General features: G+C 53.8%; 1 protein-coding gene across 4 annotated transcripts in view; it reads right to left on the bottom strand.

Annotated features, from left to right (window-relative positions):
- Positions 1-21,376, bottom strand: part of PRKAG2 (protein kinase AMP-activated non-catalytic subunit gamma 2) — a 310,081-nt gene that overhangs the window by 163,781 nt on the left and 124,924 nt on the right. Inside the window, exon 1 of one of the 4 annotated variants that reach the window (XM_018046691.1) lies at positions 12,634-12,964. The exons of the other annotated variants lie outside the window; for them this stretch is intronic. Within the exon in view, the coding sequence (XP_017902180.1) occupies positions 12,634-12,727 (94 nt within the window). The 5' untranslated portion in view covers positions 12,728-12,964. Of the gene's footprint in view, positions 1-12,633; positions 12,965-21,376 lie in introns of those variants that run through there. 4 annotated transcript variants of the gene reach the window in all.

The following is a 21,376-nucleotide window of genomic DNA, read 5'->3' as shown; positions in this document are numbered from 1 at the left end:
CTCTGTGCGACCCCATAGACGGCAGCCCACCAGGCTCCCATGTCCCTCGGATTCTTCACGCAAGAACACTGGAGTGGGTTGCCATTTCCTTCTCTAATGCATGAAAATGAAAAGTGAAAGTGAAGTCGCTCAGTCGTGTCCGACTCTTGGTGACCCCATGGACTGCAGCCCACCAGGCTCCTCCGTCCATGGGATTTTCCAGGCAAGAGTACTGGAGTGAGGTGCCATTGTCTGGTTAACTGTAATAATTTTCTTTTAATAAGCCATGTTAGTACAGAGTCCAGACTTCACGGCTACTCTCAAGCTCGCCACAGTGGCCCAAAAGCTGGGTGTGAATTTGCCTTTACACCTTCATAGATGTAATAGCTCATCTATCTCTCTCTGCAGTGGGATAGTCTCAAACGAAGTCATATTTTAAAATATGAAATATGTCCACAGAAAGGGACACAGCAATTTAAAGAAATGGCCCATTTGTATAAAGCACCCACAGGCCTAATTTTTTTAGTCTAAATTTAGAATATCAGAGTTTCCTTACAGAGAGTGTTCTTGCAGTGCAGTGAACACACAGCTCTGGGGAAAATGAAGCTGGACAGAGGTCCATGGGATGACCTTAGAGACTCGTCCTCTTCCTGGTCTGGGCAGCCCTCACCCACCTGGGCCTCGGGATCTTGGGTCTGAAGGAGCCACACCCACACAGATCTCCTGCCTGGTCTTAAGTAGCTACCGAAGGCCTGGATGGATCAAGTTCCATCTTAGGCTGTGTCAGTTTCTGTTAAGTTTCTCCTTATTTAACAGCAAAATCCAAAATAACAGTGGCTTCAGCCAGAAAGAGGTTTATTCTTGTTTCACATAAAGAAGATGTCTGAAAGACAGGCGGTCGATAGCTAGTATGGCAGCTTCACAGTGTAACCCAGGCTTCTATCTTTATTTTCCACTAACCTCATTCCTTGCATCTTCAAGCAGTCACCTTATGATCCAAAGTCGCTGCGGAGCTCCAACCCTCACATCTACATTCATGGCAGGGGGGCAGGTAAAAGGAACCTAAGGGGATTTACTTCTCCTCCTTCCTTTTTTTTTTTTTTGCCCTACCTTGCAGCATGCGAGATCTTAGCTCTCTGACCAGGGAATCAAACCTTCACCCCCTTCAGTGGAACCTAGGAATCTTAACGATTGGACAGCCAGGGAAGTCCCCAGTTCTCCCCCTTTTTAAGAGTCTTTCTAAATGAAAACAACACTTGCCCATATAGCTCACTGAATAACTGTCACCTGCCCTACTTAGCCACACGCATGGGCATGAAATGAGACCGAGGTGCTGCGACTGAGGAAGACGGGGAGCAGGACTCAGAGTGACGATCAGAGAGATTCTGTCACAAGCAGAGAGAATGAATGAGACAGTCTCTGCGGCCCAGGAGTTTAACGAGAACAACCCAGCCAGGTTCATCAGGCTCTGGGTTGAGTTTTCTCAAGGCAAGTCCTGGAGAGCCCAGGTGCAATTGTAGGAGGGCATCTCCAGGGCCGTGGACCTAGAGGAGAAGCTGCAGAAAAAGTGCAATTGGTGGGGTTCTCTTTCCTTTATCTTCTGAAGATAATCGTGGATCCAGAAGGCCCCTCTCAGCCACGTGACCCAGAGAGGCCTGCCATGAGGGCAGACTCGAGAAGCAGAGGTGGGTTAGGTGTTGTCAGGGCTATGCGGGGGACCTTGCAGCAGAGGCCCACTGCGTCTTGTTTGAGAGAAAACCTGCTTTTCTGAGAGTGGATCTGCTCCCTTCCCTGTCCTGCTGACAAACCAGTCACCACTAGTCAGGTAGATTCTGCAAAGGTGGGCCTGCCTCAGCGATGGCCACACTGAGCTCAGCAGGGACGTCAGAAGCAGGGCGGTCAGCCGGCGGTGACGGCCACCACCTTCCCAGACGTCTGAGAGTGATGCTGGGCTGAGTACCTGCTGAAGATGGCCTTCCAGGTGTTGGAGACCCCCCGAGTCCCACTGGGCACTGGGAACCCCTTTGGGGTGCTTCATGTGCCAGACCAGACCTGCCCTGGGCCTTTGCATGCTGCTTCTCCCACCTGGATCCCTTCTGCCCCCTTTTTCCCTCCCTTCCCCTCCCTACTGGCTGCGATCTAATACTTTAGAGCCTATTCTTGTCCACAGCAGCCTTCCTGAACACTGAAATTCATCCTCCTGACATCTCAGCTTACTCTTTAATATTTCACTATGCACTTTAATTACTATGGACGCATGTTTGCTCAGCACCTATCCTGTTCCCCACAGTCCCCAGCAGCTACACCCACACCCTAAGGTAGGAGCTTAATAGACATGTTTGGTGGATTCAACCTTAATGTCAGAGAGAGCCACAGACACAGAGCAGGAGGTGGGAGCTCCAAGAGTCTGATGCTCATGTCTGAGGCCCAGGTGGTTGCAGAACCAGGAAGAGAGGACACACAGGGCAGGGGTGGGAGGGGGCAGACCCTGGGCGGGGCGTCAGATTGTGAGTGGAGCTCTGCTCCAGGGCAACCCCCACATGGGGCGACTTGCAGGCCTCCCAGAGCTCACAGGTGATGCTGAGTCCCCAGCGCACCCTTGTGCCAGCCTGGCCACACCTCCCTGTCACTTTCACCCAGAAACACAACCACGATTAGGAACTCCCAGACTCTACACGGAAGTGACCACAGAGCATCCCTGGCTGCGTGTGTGTTCAGAACCCACTTGCTGTGCATCCATCAGCCACACTAAGGGTGGGCATGTGGTCGTTTGATGGGCCAGCCCTGATGACCAGCGTGGTGGCCGTGTGGGGGGTAGGGAGGAATAGGAGGCACCCGTAAGCTGGTCTGCAGTCATTCACGGGCATTTTCTGAGGCCTGAAGATGGGATGCAAGACCCGAAGGAGACCTGCCAGGCACAGACAGCCCTTCACCCTATTCCTCGGGGGCCTGAACTGCTGGGTGTGTCAGACTAGGAGTCCGGGGCATTTGGACCTGGGGACACCAGCCCCTCCTTCCCTCTGAGCTGGAGGCTGGAGTCTCAGGGCAGGCAGGTCTTCCCCCAGTGAAGTCGGAAACATTTCGAAGCTTGGGCAAAGAGAACAAGAGAACTACAGGGGTAGCAGCATCCTGCATTGACTAGATTTCCTTATTTTCTGTGTTTTCTATGGTCTGGCTCTGGCGTCTGGCTGACTGGGGAGGCCTGCCCCGCCTGGGGTTAGCCCGTCCCTCCCTTGCAGGGAGCCTGCCTTTCATATGCAAACATGCCAATCCACAGTCCTATTGGGAGGCACCCTCCTGCAGCTGGTCCGTATGCTCTAGAAGGCACTACCCCTTGCCTGATCATCCTAGGGGCAAGTCCCAGACTACAGACAGCCCCCAGACCCCAGTGCCTGCTGAAATGATTCAGCTAGGCCACCCCAACCCTGCTTGCTCTGCCTGGCCTTGTCTCTCCCGCGGAAACCACAATGAAGGCTCCCGCCCACCCTTTCCGCTGGCTTCTTCTACACCCTCCACTGACCCTGGAGCTTCCCCGAGCGGTCCTGCAGGGCGTGGGTGGGGGGAGGCTGTGCCCCCTCCTCTTGGGAACTGGGAGTGACCAACGGCCTTTCTGTGGCATCCACTCCTGACCCGTCAGAGTCACAGCACCAGAATAACAATGAAACCGACATTTTAACATACACCTCCCCATCGTCTTGGGACTTCCCTGGTGGTCCAGTGGTTAAGACTCCGCCTGCCAACGCAGGGGACATGGGTTCAATCCCTGATCCAGGAAGATTCCACACGCCAAGGGGCAACGAAGCCCACTTGCCACAAGTACTGAGCCCAGCGCCCTGGAGCCCGTGCTCTGCAACAAGAGAAGACGCCACAGTGAGAAGCCTGGCACCACGACCAGAGTGGCCCCTGCTCATCACAACTAGAGGAAGCCCGTGGGCAGCAACCAAGACCCAGAGCAGCCAAAGGTAGACTAGTTAATTAACAAAAAATAAAAACACAGCTCCCCGCTGTCTATGCTAGGTGTGTTTCTTTCCTCGCTCTGCACTGGCAGACATACGGACTCCCCATATCCGCACAGACGGAATCTTCTGTCAACAGGAAAGCTGCAAGGAGAAACGTGCAGTTGATTCTGACTAACAGGGCCTTTCTCAGAAGCCCTGGCAGAAGCACCTGCGCACTTGACTGATTTCCCAGGTGCGAGGGCAGAGGAAGGAAGACAACCGGCCTGAGGCCTGAGGCCTGAGGCCTGGGGCTCGGAGCTCAGCGGGCAGGGGCTTGTCCTCCTCTCAGCCTCGTCTCCCCGCAGAGCTGAGTGTCTCTAGGAGGCAGGGGCTTGGGTTAGGGGCATTTGGAACCTTAAACAAATCGTTTCTTTCTTTCTCTGTTTGTGGCCGTGCTGGGTCTTTGCTGCTGTGGGCTTTTCTCTAGTGGCGGTGAGCGGGGCCTATTCTCTGATGCTTGGGCTTCTCCTTGCGGCAGCTTCTCTTGTTTTGGAGCAGAGGCTCCAGGGCGCTCAGGCTTCAGTAGTGACGGCTCCCAGGCTCTAGAAGATAGGCTCAGTAGCTGTGGCCCACGGGCTTAGCTGCTCCGCCGCACGTGGGATCTTCCCGGATCAGGAATCAAACCCGTATCTCCTGCGTTGGCAGGTGGATTCTTCACCACTGAGCCAAGCAGCAAAGCCCAGGGATTTGGATTACGGACATGAAAGCGGCAGGACAGCTGAACGCAGGCGAGGCTGAGCCCTGGCAGTTTTATCATTCATCTGCTGTGCATCTGTGAAGCCACTAGTATTAGCTGGTTTGTGCTACCTCTTTCGGTGAAGCCTTGTAGTCATCTGAGTCACCGAAACGCCCTCTGAGCCCTCCACATGTCTGTCTCAGCAGTGCCCTTGGCCCTGGAGCCCCAGGTGGGTGCCGCGTCCCTGCTTCCGGCCTGGGTTTGCTGGAGGACCACACCACACCTCCCCGCACAGCTCTGGGGACACCAATCACCCCAGACTCCACGGGCCACACACAGGTCTGAGCTGGGGCCTCCCTGGGAGGGGACACACTCCCTCCTGGGGATTACACCCTGACCACCGCCACGGTCAGGACACCTGTGGAGGCCAGCAGTCCAGGGCCAAGGGCAGCAGCAGCCCCAGAGGCGTCCTGGTGCTCAGGGTCTCGACAGGGTCTGGACCACGTGTGTTTTCCTTCTCGATCATTAAAGGCAAACTAAGAGTTGAGGAAAACAGTGAGAGCAGTGACAGATTTTATTTTCTTGGGCTCCAAAATCACTACAGACAGTGACTGCAGCCTTGAAATTAAAAGATGCTTGCTCCTTGAAAGGAAAGCTATGACAAACCTAGACAACATATTAAAAAGCAAAGATATCACTTTGCCAACAAAGGTCCATATAGTCAAAGCTATGGTTTTTCCAGTAGTCATGTACAGATGTGAGAGTTGAACCATAAAGAAAGCTGAGTACTGAAGAATTGATGCTTTTGAACTGTGGTGTTGGAGAAGACTCTTGAGAGTCCCTTGGACTGAAAGGAGATCCAACCAGTCAATCCTAAAGGAAATCAGTCCTGAATATTCATTGGAAGGACTGATGCTGAGGCTGAAACTCCAATACTTTGACCACCTGATGTGAAGAGCTGACTCATTGGAAAAGACCCTGGTGCTGGGGAAGATTGAGGGCAGGAGGAGAAGGGGATGACAGAGGATGAGATTGTTGGACAGCATCACTGATTCAATAGGGATGAGTTTGAGCAAACTCCAGGAGATACTGAAGGACAGGGAAGCCTGGTGTGCTGCAGTCCTTGGGGTTGCAAAGAATCGGGCACGACTCAGCGACTGAAGAACCACAACAGAATGAGCTGAGGACAGAAATCACCGTCTCTTTAAGTGTCCCAGGTTCTCAATCTGCTCTGGATGCTGGAAGCCCCAGATGCTGCTCTCTTGGGTGCCGAGCCCCCTGGGTCCTTAGACTTACCCTGGACCAGGTCCCAGCCGGAGGGTCTGGGGGACAGAGCAGCAGGTGTCTGACCCCGGCCAGGCTTTCCAGCCCCGAGGCATCTCCATCACCGAGCGGGGTCACTTTGTGAGGTCCACCCCCTCCCACCTTACTTCTTTCTCCCTTATTCCTCTATTCACTCCACCAGGCTCTGCAATCGGGTCCCACTGTCTTCACACATACCCTCAGTCCTGGAATCACAGACTCGCCATGTCCGATGTCAAGGCTCTCTGCCCAGAAGCAGGACTCCCCGGAGCCACGCCTCCTCCAGGCAGCCCACGAGCCCTCACTTCACTGTCTCCATCATCACTCGGGCCTTGTTTCTAGAATGTTCCTAGTCTGCCCCCTTGGGGGCTGGGAAAGGAAGGGGCGCTGAGAGTGAAGGCCAGCTGCTGCTGTCCCCTCCATCTTCATCTCCACCCCTGGAGGGGGCACCGCTGGGAAGCAGGCGTGCAGTGAGAACACACACAGCCCTGCCGCTTGTGCCCGCCTGTCAGCTGGTGACTGGCCCACTGGCTGGTGATCCAGGGTGGCCGCTGGGGGCAGATGAAGGTGGACGTGCTTAACGAGGATTTCCCCGGGAGGCCCCTTGCCTGGGCCCCTCCTTCCACCTGTCATCCTTGGATGCTGGGCCAGGGCTGCCACGCAGCGTGGTGACGGCCACACGGAGGGAAACTGGGCAAAGGAAGATGAGCCCCCCCAGCTGGGTTTGAGGTGAGGAGGATGGGCGGGAGGCGGTGAGCCAGCCTCCTCTGACTGATCCCGAATCCCAAACGCCTCCCCCAGACATTATAGAGTCCGAATCCCCAACCCCTTCCCCTTGCAGACGAGCTGCAGGCTCTCTGGGGTCTCCTGTGTGGGCGCAGGTTCGGCAGAGAGGCTGGGAGCCAGGGCCAGCCGCTCCGGGTGGGCACTGGGCCTGCAGAGGGCTGGGGACATAGGCTCATAACCCCAACTCTGCCCTTACCGTTCCATGGCCTTGGGCAAGACCCCAGCCTCCAGAGCCCAGCAGTGCTGGCTCAAGACCCCCGGGGGCTTCATCTCACGCCCCCTTGCCCCTCACCTGCCTCTGTCCTCACTCCTGCTGGGCCCCCCGCCTAAGGGCTTTGGCCTGCTTCCTGCCGTCCAGTCACATTGGCCCCTCAGTGCCCCTGGACCCAAGGCTCACCTCCCCAGGGCCTGGGCCTTCCATCTGTCTGCAAGGACCTGCCTCAGGGTCCACATGGCACCTCCTTCTGTCCCCTCTGACCCTCCGTCCTGCCCTTTCCCCCACAGCGCTCCCCACGGCCCGGCATCACAAAGGAAAACTCGCTCGGCTGTCACAAGGGAGGAGCGCCGTGTGATTCCGCTCGTGAGGCACCCGGAGCGGTCACTGGAGAGAGGCCGGGAGGAGAAGCTGGGGGAGTGCCAGCACTGGGGGGCAGACAGAGTGGCCAGCTGTTAAAAGGGACAGAGGTCTAGTTGGACACGCTGGGAAGTTCTGGAGATGCCGGGGGCGATGGTCTGCTCAACAGTATGAATGAGCTTAAGTCCAGTGAAGAGTATGGGTAAAAATGGGTAAGGTGGTAAGTCTTACGTCCCATCTATTTTGCTGTACTGGTTGGGTCGTTAAGTTGTGTCCGACCCTTTGTGACCCTGGGGACTGTAGCCCGCCAGGTTCCTCTGTCCGCCACTATCTCCCAGAGTTAGGCTCAAACTCACGTCCGTTGAGTTGGTGATGCTACCTAAGCCCTGTCTATTTTACCACCGTTTAAAGAACCATCTCAGTGGCTTGCCCTGGGAGGGCGCACCAGTGTCTGTACACCCAGTGCTGGCACTGAGCAGCTCAGACACTCGTGGGACTGGCAGAGAGTGAAGCAAAAGTGGAAGTGTTCATCGCTAGTCGTGCCTGACTCTTTGCGACCCCGTGGACTGTAGCCCGCCAGGCTCCTCTGTCCACGGGACTGGCAGAGCACTTCTCACCACTGAGCCTGAATATGGACACCGTTCCTCCATTCTTTCACCTTCTCTGGATGCTTGAAATGTTCCATCATAAATAACTAAATACGTATATTCGAATGGGTGACCGAATGAATACTGGGCTTTCCCAAGGCCACCCTAGTCAGGACACCGGAAGCTGGGTGGGCAGGCAGCCACCCAGAAGCAGCACGGAGATAACAAGGGGCTGGGCAGGGAGCAGAGGGTCCTGGGGTGGGGGGGATACCCGGGGGAGTCAGGACAACAGCCGTGCCCGCTGCTGAGGCAAAGATGACCCACGGTCCCCGCAGTGGCACAGCCCGCTGCAGGCTCCGCTGGCATTACAGGGGATGAGAGACTGGGCCAGGCAGCGTTCGGGTGATGCGTGAACCCGGGCAGGAGGAACTTTGGAGTTTCGTTCCAGAAGTGGTTGCACATTCATCACAAGGAGGGCTAACAGGAGGAGGAGGCTCAGTGCAAAACAAAACTTGTCAGGGGCTCTGGTCTCCAGTGTCCCCTGGACCCCAGCTGCGTGGGGACACAGCCTCCTGATGCACCCAGAGGCTTCCTGGCTCTAATGCTGGCCCTCAGAAGGGGCCTCTTAAGGCTCCAGGTAGCTTGTGTTAAATCACTCGCCTCTCACTACAGAGGGTATAAAAGTTGCGACAGTCAGTTCTCTAAACTAATAAGCAAAATCCTTCCCTAATCTTCCTTTTACATTTTTATTACTATTGCTACACACTCTTTGTCCACATCATCTGGATCTCTGTTGACCAAAGAGGCCGAAATTGAAGGCTTAAATCCAAACCATCGCTGTGTTTGCCTACAGAGTACGACACCTGCAGTGGGAGGTGCCTACTGAGCTTTGTAGGGGAGTGGGAGGCTGGGCGGGCCCTAAGCTCTGGGCCAAAAGGGGCAAGCTTCTTGTGAATCAGAACTTTCCGGGGCATTTTGTTACCAGGCTTGAAGTGTTTAAAACTCCAATCAGAGCCACAGGCTTCCAAACAAACATGCTGGCCAGGGGCAAACATACATGGATTAAGTAACCGCCGATCTGCCAGGCCTTCATTTCCCTCTTGTGGTTGTTCTGGCTGCTCAAGAGCCTAGGAGGGGACTTCCTGGTGGTCCAGCGGTTTCTGGCTGCTCAAGAGCCCAGGAGGGGACTTCCTGGTGGTCCAGCGGTTAAGAAATCTGCCTTCTAATGCAGGGGGACGTGGGTTCGATCCCCTGGTCAGGAAACTGAGATCCCATAGGTTGCGGGACAACTAAGCCCACGCATGCACAGCAACCCACGTGCCTCACAGAGACCCAGCACAGTTGAAATGAGAAGGAAAAAGGAGGCCACAGGGACGGCTGTGTGTGTGCTCGCAACTGTGTGTAACAAAGAAGACGCATGTGTGTGACGAACGACCTCACCTTGAAATGGAACAGAGGATGCAGTGAGTGGTTCCCGGAAAAGACTGACGGGGCCACAGAAGCGACCAAGAACACACAGAATCACGCTGACGACCTGTGTTCACTTGATCTGGGGAAGACGGAGGGTGGGTGAAAGGCAGACATCCTCCCAACCCTCCTGGAAGCTTTCTCAAAAGAAGAGAGAAGACTTCTCTGAAATTCTTAAGCTCCAGGGTTTCGCCAGTGGCTCAGCAGGTAAAGAATCCGAGACACAGAAGATTCGGGTTGGAGATATGGGTTCAATCCCTGGGTCTGGAAAATCCCCTGGGGGAGGAAATGACAACTCACTCCAGGATTCTTGCCTGGACAATTCCATGGACATGGGGTCGGCTGCAGTTGGACACCGCTGAGCACCCACATAAGGATAACCATAGGGAGGAAAGGGATCAGCTGGAAGGGAATTAAAAGAAGGCAAAGTCCGGAAACAGTGCTGCTGGAGAACCAGGAGTGACTGTGGAGGGACCCCATTTCAATCCGCCCCATAACCAGCAATTCTCTAGGGAGAACCCGGGATGCTTCAAGGCGTCAAGGTTGGAAGATGGATGGAAAGCTTCCTTGGGGACGTGGTCCTTGTCCCTAAGAAGCCCGGAGGTCACTGAATAGGCAGTTGGGATGATTTCAGATAGGAGTGTTTCAGTCTGGTCTTGGGGAAGGGATAGGTGGCAGGCAGGGAGCTGGGAGGATGCTCAGTCCACACTCTGTTTTTTTTTTTTTTCATCTGATGTATCCACACCACACATGATTGAGGGGCCAGCACCTGCTGCCTGCCCCTGCTCAACGGCTCTCACACTGGGACTCTGACAAAAGGAAAACTGGATACATGGGCTGTATCCCAAATCCCAGAGGAAGGGTCTAGAAGATACTCTGATTTTCCTGACCCTGCGATCAGAGCCGGCATTTGCATGTGAGCTCTTGTAAAGCCTGGTCAACATGCAAATATTATTTTTGATTTCGGAAGCAGAACCGACAGGATGACAGATTTAAAACACAAGGGAGAAACCACTGTCTGGCAAAGAACAGGCTTTTTTTTTTCTAATGGGCCCACCCATGCTCATTAGCAAAACCAGACTTTTAGTGAAATAACAGGTTTAGACTTAGCTCTATAGTAAATGAATGTTTGTTACTTTATTATTTAAAAGAAGAGTCTTCTTTTAAAACCACGTCTAATTTAGCCTGAAGCTGAAGCTCCAGTACTTTGGCCACCTAATTTGAAGAGCCGACTCATTGGAAAGACCTTGATGCTGGGAAAGATTGAAGGCAGGAGGAGAAAGCGGGTGACAGAGGATGAGATGGTTGGATGGCATCACCAACTAGACGGACATGAGTTTGAGTAAGCTCCGGGAGTTGGTGATGGACAGGGAGGCGTGGCGTGCTACATGGGGTGGTAAGGAGCTGGACACGACTGAGCAACTGAACAACAACAATTAAGTCTAGAGTGTCTGTCATCCCCCACCTCCTCCCCTGCCGTGTCAGGCCAGGCACTGCTCTCCTCCAGCAATTCACCTTTGCACACGGTGCAATCAGACACCGCTCTGATTCCTTCACAAGACTGAAAACTCCCTGCATTTCAGAGCTGCTGTCTCCTTTGCTCATCCCCCCCAGGGTTATCAGTGGCACGCTGGGTCCATTAGAAGTTTCCGGAAGTAATTGGCTAAACTGGGTGTAGCAAGCGATGTCGGCAGGTTTTCTGCTTACCTTTTTCTTTTCTTACTACAGGCACTGCCTTGGAGATACTGCAGGTTCAGTTTCCAGCCCATTGTAATACAGTGAATATCGGAATGGTGAAGGGAGCCACACGGATTCCTCAGTTTCCAAGTGCATATATGAGTAATGATCACACAATAATGTAGTCTACTAAGTGTGCAACAGCATTATGTCTGGGAAACAATGTACATCCCTTAATCAAAATATTTCACTGCTAAAATATAAGGCTAGTCATCATCTGACAACACAGGGGAACCACAAACCTTCAATCTGCAAAAAAAGAGAGAGAGAAATGCAAGGAAACGAGGTGTGCCTATATTCTAGGCTTCCCAGTCGGCTCCGTCGGTAAAGAGTCTGCCTGCAGTGCAGGAGGTGCTGACAGACCCGACTTGGATCCCTGGTTTGGGAAGATCCCCTGGAGGAGGGCAAGGCAGCCCACTCCAGCATTCTTGCCTGGAGAATCCCACGGACAGAGGAGCCTGGTGGGCTGCAGTCCACAGGGCCACACAGAGTCGGACACGGCTAAAGAGACTGAACACGCACGCATGCCTAAATTCCAGTTTCCATGTACCGCGAAAATGTTTTGCCAAAGTCATTTCCTTACTACACAAAACGATTATTTCTGGCCACTTACCATGTGGCCTTATACCCAAGGAGCGCAGTTTAGTGCACCTGTCAGCTTCCCCCTCTTTGCTACCACTGGGCTGTGTGAGGAGGCTGCTCTTCTGTCTTAGGGGCGAGTGTTCAGGAATGCCCATGTTCTGCAAGCAGCAGCCTTCAGGGCAGGCAAACTCCCAATTCTTAGGAAGTGGGCAGGCTTAGCCAGGCCCCTGGGAAGCCCTGGCTACCTTGAAATCCACCTGCCTGACTCCAGCCAGACAGGGTGCCTCCCTCACACCCGCAGGTCACTGGAAGTACTGAACTGCAGATGGTTCACCCCACAAACCAAGCATACTGGTCCCGACCCCCTGTACCCAGAGAGGCTGCAAGAAGGTCCCAGAAGCCAGGGAGATCACACAGCAAGCTTCTCCCTGCACCCCATCCCCAGCCCCAGGACAAAAATCAAGGCAGGCGTTAACCCTTCCCTCCCGTGTTAACCCTTGACCACCCAATGACACAGCCATGGGCCCAAGGGGATGAGAGAAAGGCATCCTCTGTGATCTCCGGCGCTAGTCTTCTCTGCACACACACATCTCGTACTTCATAGCCGCCAACAACAGCTCCGGTCCATTCTTACTTGTCCCCAGGCCACTGCTTTTGCCGAAATGAACGCCAGTCCCATTGATCACTCAACCTCATCAGGGCCAGTTAGAGAAAACAGCCTGGGGGAAAGCACTGCTGGGCTGTCCGGGACAGCGAGGGGCAGGACTGTCCGTAAGGACACACATCTGCATCTGTCCCCTCTGCCTGACAGCCGTATCTGCACACAGCTGTCACCTGGGAGGCTGTGCGCGAGTGCACGCGCACACACACACATACTCACACACACACACACACACACACTGGCCCTGGGACCAGCAGAGGGCTGGGCAAAGGGAAGGGTCCTACCACAAAGGCCATGGGGCTCTGACTGCCGCCTCCCGGTGCTCCGGCTTGGGTCCTTGCGCTTTCTGTTGCCCCTGAGGCTGCCAAACCGCTTCATGGGGAGCTGGGGGCGCCGTGGGAGCTGGGCCAGGTGTGCCTGCCAGGACTTGCAGGGGACAGTGTCAGCCCCGGGCGGCCACGGGCCAGGAGGGGTGCTGCATGGGCTGGCAGGCGTGGAGCCCGAGAGCTCAGAGATGCCCCCGGCGCGTGCCCGGCCACAGCCTGGGGTCCCCAGCCAACGCTGGAGGGGTTGCCCGCGGGGCCAGCAGCCGCTGGACAGGCCGGGTGGTCCTCACCTCTGCACCCTCCCGCCGGGGCCGCGGCAAAGCTGGAGCAGCCGCTGCCCTTAAGTAGGCAAGAAGCTGCCCCGGAAGCCCAGGCAGGTCTGTTTATATAGTTAAGGTCAGCCACACACTCAGGCGCTTGGGGCTTTTTCCTCCTGAAAATGAAAAAAAAAAACCAACAACAAAAGGGAGGGAGGGAAGACGAGCTAGGCAACGGGAGGAGGGCAACGCTGGCCGGTCATATGTGGGTCTGCAGAGGTCCCTTTAAAAAGACTGTAAAAGGAAACCACCCGGTCCAGACAATTCCTGGCACCGGTTGGCCAGAGCGCATTCCCATCATGACATGACATCACACAACTATTTTGATTCATGTGTTCCAGGGCTCCTTGGGGTCAGCGGGCTCCGGCTGCTTCTAGCTGAAGAAGCTGCAGGTCCCCGGGGCTGGAAGTCGCTGAATCCGAGCTCGCGGCTCCCTGAGATGAAGGAAGCAGTGACTGCCTCTGAGGAGGGGACACGGGGTCCCCAGGGACTCACCAGGAGGGTCTTGACTCCTGTCAGTCTGAACCAGGGACTGGCTAAGAACTGCAGAATGAGAGAACCCAAGGGGACTTCAGAGATGTGATCCAACCCCCGCCCATGACCGAAGGGGAAACCGAGGCTCCAAAAGGGGGTATGATTTGCTCCAAGGCCTGTAACCACTGGTTAGAATTCCAACTTCCTTGACCCCTAAGCCAAACCCCTGACCTAATAAAAACAAAAAACTTCTAGTGTGCATGTGTTTTGCAACTAAAAATAAAACTTTTATAAAGAGAGGGGAAAATGTTCAATTCCTTTTGCTGATACCGTCACTAGACTGCAGGGACCTGCCACTAATTAGCTTTGTGACCTTGAGAAAGTCACTCCTCGTCTCTGGTCCCAGTTTCCTCCTCAAACCAAGGTGAGATCTGCTCATGTTAGGAATTCATCTCCTTCCAGAAGTCTGAACATCTAATGGCTCTTTGCCCTGCCTTTTCTTTCCGCTGAGAGGGACGGAGATCCAGTGATCAAATCTTTGTAGCAGGATGCATTGAAGGGACAGAGGAAATAGGTTTTGCCCTCAAGCTATGTGAAAACGACTTGGAGAGACTAAGAAAAATTATAATACTAACTGCATGAAACATCAAAATGTGCTCAATGGCCAGTGGCCAGAATGGACAGTGTCATCAGCACAAAAGGATAGACAGAGAGGGGCAATCACATGACCCTGCTTGGAAAGCAGAGCTTGAGTTGGCCTTGAGGGCTGGTGGGTCTGCACAAGAGAGGAGAGGCCAGGCCCCCGTTGCACCTATGGAGGAACCTACAAGTCATGGAACAAGTCGCAAAATCCACCTCCACTTGGGTTCTCCAGTGCGCTAGTGGATTGCTGTGTTAAATACGGTAGCCCAAACTTAAGCTCTGAAAAAGTCTGAGAAGGTAGGTTTCAGAGTTTCATATTTAGATTTTCTCTTTTTAAAAGAGGAAATCTAACTTTTCCCTGGTAGCTCAGCTGGTAAAGAATCTGCCTGCATAACGGGAGACCTGGGTTCAATCCCTGGGTTGGGAAGATCCCCTGGAGAAGGGAAAGGCTACCCACTCCAATATTCTGGCCTGGAGAATTCCATGAACTGTATAGTCCATGGGGTCACAGAGTTGGACATGACTGAGCGACTTTCACTTTTTAAAAATATCAATTCAGGGACTTCCCTGGTGGTCCAGTGGCTGAGACTCTGCACTCCCTATGCAGGGGGCTCAGGTTCTATCCCTGGTCAGGGAACTGGACCCCATATGCCTCAACTAAAGACACCATATGCCTCAACTAAAGATCCCATATGCCTCAACTAAAGATCCCATATGCCTCAGCTAAAGATCCCATGTGTTGTAAGTAAGACCCTGTGCAGCCAAACAAATAAATAAATATTTTGAAAAATTAAAAAATCAATTTGGCACTTAAAAAAATGGAAATGTTCTTCTGGTTTAAAAATGAAACAAAGCAGAGCTTCCTTAGAAAAGATTGCTAAACAAGAATTCTAGTAAGAAAGAGCCATATTTGATTAAAAGAAAAATGAAAGGCTTTGTCTAAACCAATGCAAGATTCTTATACTATATGAGAGACTATGTAGAAGAAGAAAACACTTCAGAGTTTAGCGACTAAAAGGGGACAATGAGTTTAAATTCGTGTGGGAAATAAACAGCAACCCGGGCACATCCAGTGGCTCTGTACATAGCTTATACAGCCGTTCACTCACCAAGTAGTTATTAAACCTCTACCAAATGAGCAGGACAGATGTTGATGGAGGGGATTAGAGCTACGAAAAATTCAAAGACATTCCTGTCCCCTAAGAATTATATTTTAATTAGTAAGATAATAAATACTGTTTGGGGAGTACCTACCATATGTCAGTTGGAGTGCTGAATATGAATTTATTTCATCATTCCCAGAAACCTATGGGGCAAGTGTTACTAACACCATTTTACTTAAAGCTGAATAACTCTTACTGTGCTGTCTACAGAGACGTGGATGGACCTAGAGACTCTCATACAGAGTGAAGTCAGAAAAACACATATTGTATATTAACAGATACATGTGGAATCGAGAAAAATGGTAGAGATGAACTTATTTGCAAAGCAGAAATAGAGACACAGATATAGAGAGCAAACCAAGGTACCAAGGGGGCAAAGGGGAGTGGAATAGACTGGGAGATTGTGATGGACATATATACACTATCAATAATAAAGAAGGCTGAGCGTCAGAGAAATGATGCTTTTGAGCTGTGGTGTTGGAGAAGACTCTTGAGAGTCCCTTGGACTGCAAGGAGATCCAACCAGTCCATCCTAAAGGAGATCAGTCCTGAATATTCATTGGGAGGACTGATGCTGAAGCTCCAATACTTTGCCCACCTGTTGCAAAGAACTGACTCATTGGAAAAGACCCTGATGCCGGGAAAGACTGAAGGCAGGAGGAGAAGGGGCAGCAGAGGATGGGATGGTTGGATGGCATCGCCGACTCAACGGACATGAGTTTGAGCAAACTCGGGGAGTTGGTGAAGGACAGAGGAGCCTGGCGTGCCGCGGTCCATGGGGTCTCAGAGTCGGACACGACTGAGCGGCTGAACAGCACCATAAAAGAGATGCCTAATGAGAAACTACCGTAAGCACAGGGAGCTCTACTCAGCGCTCTGTGGCGACCTAACTAGGAAGGGAATCCGAAAAAGGGAAGATACGTGTGTACATAGAGCTGATTCACTTTGCTGTGCAGCAGAAACTAGCACAACACTATAAAGCGATTATACTCCAACAAGCAAAATAAATACGTAAAGTTGAGCAAGTCTCTGCAGCGCCAGAGCCCACTGCTGCTGCCCAGCTCTGGGCCGCATACCCTCTGGATTCGTCCAGTAGGATCGTTTGATGCCTTCGGAGAGGAGAGCCAGGAGGTGCAGTGCAGGCGGGGTGGAGGAAAGAACCCCTGGGTCCTTCGGGGTCACGGTTCTGTTACTGAGATGGCTACAGAATATTCTGAAAAGACACAGTAGAACTGGCCTGATGGAGCAAAAAGTCGTTTGAGGCCCAGAACAGTTCTCTGTCCCACAGGACGGACCCTGGGGAGCTCTGGGTGGACGGAGCTGGGGAGCAGGGTTAAATGCAGCTCTAAGACAAGCCCGGGAGATGAGGAAGGACTGGGAAGCCTGGTGTGCTGCAGTCCACGGGGTTGCAAGCTCTAAGACAAGCCCGGGAGATGAGGAAGGATTGGGAAGCCTGGTGTGCTGCAGTCCATGGGGTTGCAAGCTCTAAGACAAGCCCGGGAGATGAGGAAGGACTGGGAAGCCTGGTGTGCTGCAGTCCATGGGGTTGCAAGGAGTCAGACACAACTGAGCGGCCAACAACAACAGCAGAACAAGCGATGCCAGACGCAACGACCTTGATTATGGATACAAGGCCCCAGCGAGCCCCGGACTCCACTGACATGTGCCTTTGGTCTCACTCAAAATGCTCTTCCCAGGGCCAGCTTCACCCAGGAGCAGAGAAGAAGGCTGCGGAGACACTGGACTTCCGGGGTGGAGGTGCAGGGCCTGCGGGAAATGCTGGGGTGGGGTGGGGGGCTCAGGGGGGACTGGGGTGGGGTGGGGGGCAGGGAGGACTAAGCCGTAGGGGCTGCCACCTGCTGTGGTGCAAACCTCCCGCCTTGGTCCATTTCAGGGCACCGATGGGCACGGACGGGCTCGCAGAATTCCCAGACGTTTTACAATCGGCTCTCTTACCACTGCGTCTCCCTGTTCGATTCGCATTTGCCTGAAATTCCTTAACCTGGGACAACACTTTTGCACAACTGAGATGAGTGCAGATACATAAGGATGAGGCGACACCCAGGCTGCAGGTGGAGTGACGAGGACACGTCCTTCAGGACATCCGACCTCGGGGCTGGGAGCGGTGGCCACTGTCAGGAAGACCAAACACCCCTTTGTCACGGTTTCCGCAGCTGATGGTCCCAAATGAACAAGAGGCGAAGCCCCTTCACGCGATCGTGATTCAGCCGGCAAGAACACCTCCTCATGGAATGCTTTCCACACTTGGGGGATTTTTTAAAGGGAAGGGCTGAAAAAGAAGGAACCAGTGGCTTCCAAGATGGAACTGTGTTTATTTCGTTTGGCCCCACCACGTGGCACTTGGATACCTTTGTTTCCTGACCGGGGACAGAACCCACTCTTCCTGCAGCGGAACTGTCGATCTTAACTATTGGGTCACCAGGGAAGTCCCGAAAAGTGTGTTTAAAATGTATTTCTGGAGCATATTATACAAATCACTCTCTTGGTTGGTGCTATACCCAGAAGCCTGGACTAGGACCATGTAATGAGGGCAGTTTTCAAACTGTGGGGCTGGACAAGACTCTTGAGAGTCCCTTGGATTGCAAAGAGATCCAACCAGTCCATCCTAAAGGGGGACAGTCCTAGGTGTTCACTGGAAGGACTGTTGCTGAAGCTGAAGCTCCAATACTTCGGCCAATACTTCACATCAGAGCTGACTCATTGGAAATAACACTGATGGTGGGGAAAATTGGGGGCAGGAGAAGTGGGTGACCGGGGATGAGATGGTTGGACGGCATCACCGACTCGATGGACGTGAGTTTGAGTGAACTCCAGGAGGGCAGCACACCACTCGGCACTCAGAGCAGGCTCCACCACTGAGGGAGGTTCAGGCCTTGAACATTTCTCATTTCTCCTTACTGTTATTATTGCGTGACAGCTGGGAATCCAGGGAAGGGTGGACTGCTCCTCAGGGAGCCTGGCCCGCCTGGCCTTCTGATGGGGGTGGGGACAGTGGGCCTGACTCCACGGCCACTGTCTCTGCAGTCAGGGCCTTCTGCTGCACACGCTGCGGATGGGCAGGCAGAGGGGCCAAAGGATGCTGAGCATCCACCACAGTGTCCACATGGCCAGTTGACAAGTCCTACCGGGGCTCTGGCAGAAAGCCCAGGGTGGACCCTTTTACTGGGCAGAGCTGCCTCCTGGTTCGGCCTCTGTCCCCTGTGCTGCAGGAGTGGGCCTCCCAGGTCAGCAGCAGACACATGGGCAGAGACCGTTTACTCCGTTTCACCGAGACGGTCACCGGAGGCCTGGATGCGAGGCTGGGTTGGGGGGCTGAGACTCCGTGCAGACCTGTCCTGATTGTCACCCCCGTGTCCAGACACACCCTCACCTTGGGCCCCCGGTCCAGGCCTGCAGGGCTGAGGAGGGGTGCCGGCAGGCAGGTGCACCTCGTGTAGACCAGGGCCTTCCCAAAGTTCCCCTTGGCCACGCCGTGAGGCAGGGAGGCCAGCCCTCACGACTCGGTTTAAGAAGCAAAACATGCGGAGGTTCAGAGAAGTGAAATGATCTGCCCAAGACCCCCCTCTGGGGACCAGCGGCACAGCTGGACTGGCACCCTGCCGGCTTGCTCCCCCCTGAGACCTGGGTTCGATCCCTGGGTTGGGAAGATCCCCTGGAGGAGGGAAAGGCTACCCACTCCAGTATTCTGGCCTGGAGAATTCCATGGGCTGTATAGTCCCTGGGGTCGCAAAGAGTCGGACGTGAGTGAGCGGCTTCACTCTTTCACTCTCATCTCATGGTAGGGACCCCCCGCACACCCCGCCCTGCCAGGCTGCCTCTTCTGGGTCCCATGTTGGAAAAGGAAAGGAAGACAGACCCACTGCCAATGCACCCAGAAGCTTGGCGGGTCACGTGACAGTACCTGAAAAGCACTGGACCCCTCAGAGGCCGCGGGCCAAACCAAACCCCAGTTATGTAAGAGGCTCTGGGGCGGCGGGGGGGGGGACCCTCGGAGCGGCGGGCGGGCCGCACACCCGGAGCACAGAGTTGCTGGCACTCTCCGGCTGGTTGCAAAATACAGTGTCGGATTTCATGGAAAGTTCTAAAGGTCACCGTGGCACTTGACTCTGAGTGAGACTGTGTGTCACCTCTCCGGGGCTTCCTTTCCTCGTCCCCAGAGCTGTTTGTGAGGCCGAGGCTCCCAGGCGACCGTCCCCGCCCTGACCTGGGCGCCCACATGTCGCCCAGCACGCCTACCGTCACATACGCCTCTCGGCTCCTCCCGGAACTCGGAGCGACAAGAGGGTGATTTTTCTGGCAAAGACAGACCACCTCAACTTGGAACAGTTCAAGTCACACCAGTGGCATCTAAGCCCAGTGACATCGGGGGTAGCTTGATTTAAACAAACACCGAAAAGGACAGAAAAAAGCAAACACCAATGGCAGTCATGATTTTCAGCACGCCAAAGTACAGCACCCCAACAGTAGGGAGTCCCTGGGTGTTCTTAAAATCTAATGCCCCACGGAAGGACCCAGTGTGTGCTTCACTGAAATCCCTTCTCACAGGCCCTGTAGTTCCCAGGGGTCTGTCACCAGGCCAAAGGCTCTGTGGCACCAAAGACAAGAGCTGATGCGATTTGCTCTGACTCCAGGTTTCAAATTGGCCCCAGGGTGAACCCCGGACTCAAGGTCACAGAGCAAGGCTTGCAAACACCAGATTCCATAGGGTCTAGAGGTCGAGCGTCTGGCTTCTGTGTTTACTTCTTCCTCTAAGTTATGTCTTAGGGAGGTCAGAGGGCTACCGGAATGTGTAAAACCCTCGTGCAAGGGTGAAGACCCGTGAACGCACAGGCTCGGCAGAAAGCCAGATGGTGGTCCACCCGGCCCCTCGTCTCCCAGGCAACTAGGCACCCTCTCCATTTTCTGGAATCCAGGGCTTTCAGGAGAAATTTGAAAAGTGTCGCCGTGGTAAAGAATCTGTCTTCAGCCAATGCAGGAGACAAGACACAAGAGAGGCAGGTGCGATCTCTGGGTCGGGAAGATCCCCTGCAGGAAGGCACGGCTACCCACTCCAGTGCCCTTGCCTGGGGAATCCCAAGGACAGAGGAGCCTGGCGGGCTACAGTCCAGGGGGCCACAAAGAGTGGGACATGACTGAAGCAACTTGAGCATGTAGGAAAACCCCTCCTGCTTCGGCACTTCCTTCAGCTGGAAACCACTAGCTTAGAATATGAGGCCTGGGGGGAGGTTTGCCTTGAGCTGTCCCTTCTGAATCGTGACATATATTCCCCAACGAGACAATACACAGAAAGGTTCATAAGACTTGAGTCAGACACCGCAGCAACGCAATTACCAGGGTCAGTTCTGAGTCGCTATTTCTTCTCCCTCATTTCTCCCATAAGAAAAAAAATCACAATACAGCCTGAGCCCTTGTCACAGGGTTTTAAAGTAGGAAAAATACCCTGTCAGCCCCCAAGCATTTTAAACACCAAACGGCATCGTCAGGGCCTTAACCCAACCCAGAGGGCTGTCATGCGTCTCACAGGGTATCACCTGGAGAGCCTGTCTCCGAGGCCACCTCTGCTCGGTGGCAGCTGGGGCAGGGGCTCTGCATGGGGGACAGTGTGGGGCACTTGAACTTGAACTGAGAGTACCACATGTCTGCAGTTCCTCTTCCAGCTGAACTGAGTCAGAGGTACTCGGACAGAACCCCCGCTCACGAGCCAAAGGCACTACATTTCTCGAATGGGGAGCCAAGGGACTTTCCTCCTGATCATTTACTCGTTTCAAACAACACGAACAAAGAATCCCAGTTTCTTAGCAGCGAGTTTCGATCGGGGAGAGCCTGGGTGCTATTCAAGGCAAAACTCCACTGCAAAGCATGCAGCAGGAACATGGAAGGAAGGGCTGGGGGCAGGGTGGCCGGAAGTTCAGCCCTTCCTTGGTCCCCCTGCAGTTAAGACTCCGCTTGCAATGCAGGGGTGCAGGTTCAATCCCTGGTCAGGGAACTGAGATCTCACGTGCCACGCAGCATGGCCAAAATTTACCCAAAAAAATTCCTTCAGTCCATAAGTCTACACACAGTCTTCACACCTCAGGGGCAGCG

The sequence above is a fragment of the Capra hircus genome, chromosome 4, assembly GCF_001704415.2.
Source record: "Capra hircus breed San Clemente chromosome 4, ASM170441v1, whole genome shotgun sequence".
Taxonomy (NCBI): Eukaryota; Metazoa; Chordata; class Mammalia; order Artiodactyla; family Bovidae; genus Capra; species Capra hircus.
The sequence above is the reverse complement of the archived record's forward strand: the minus strand, read 5'-3'. Positions and strand labels throughout refer to the sequence as shown.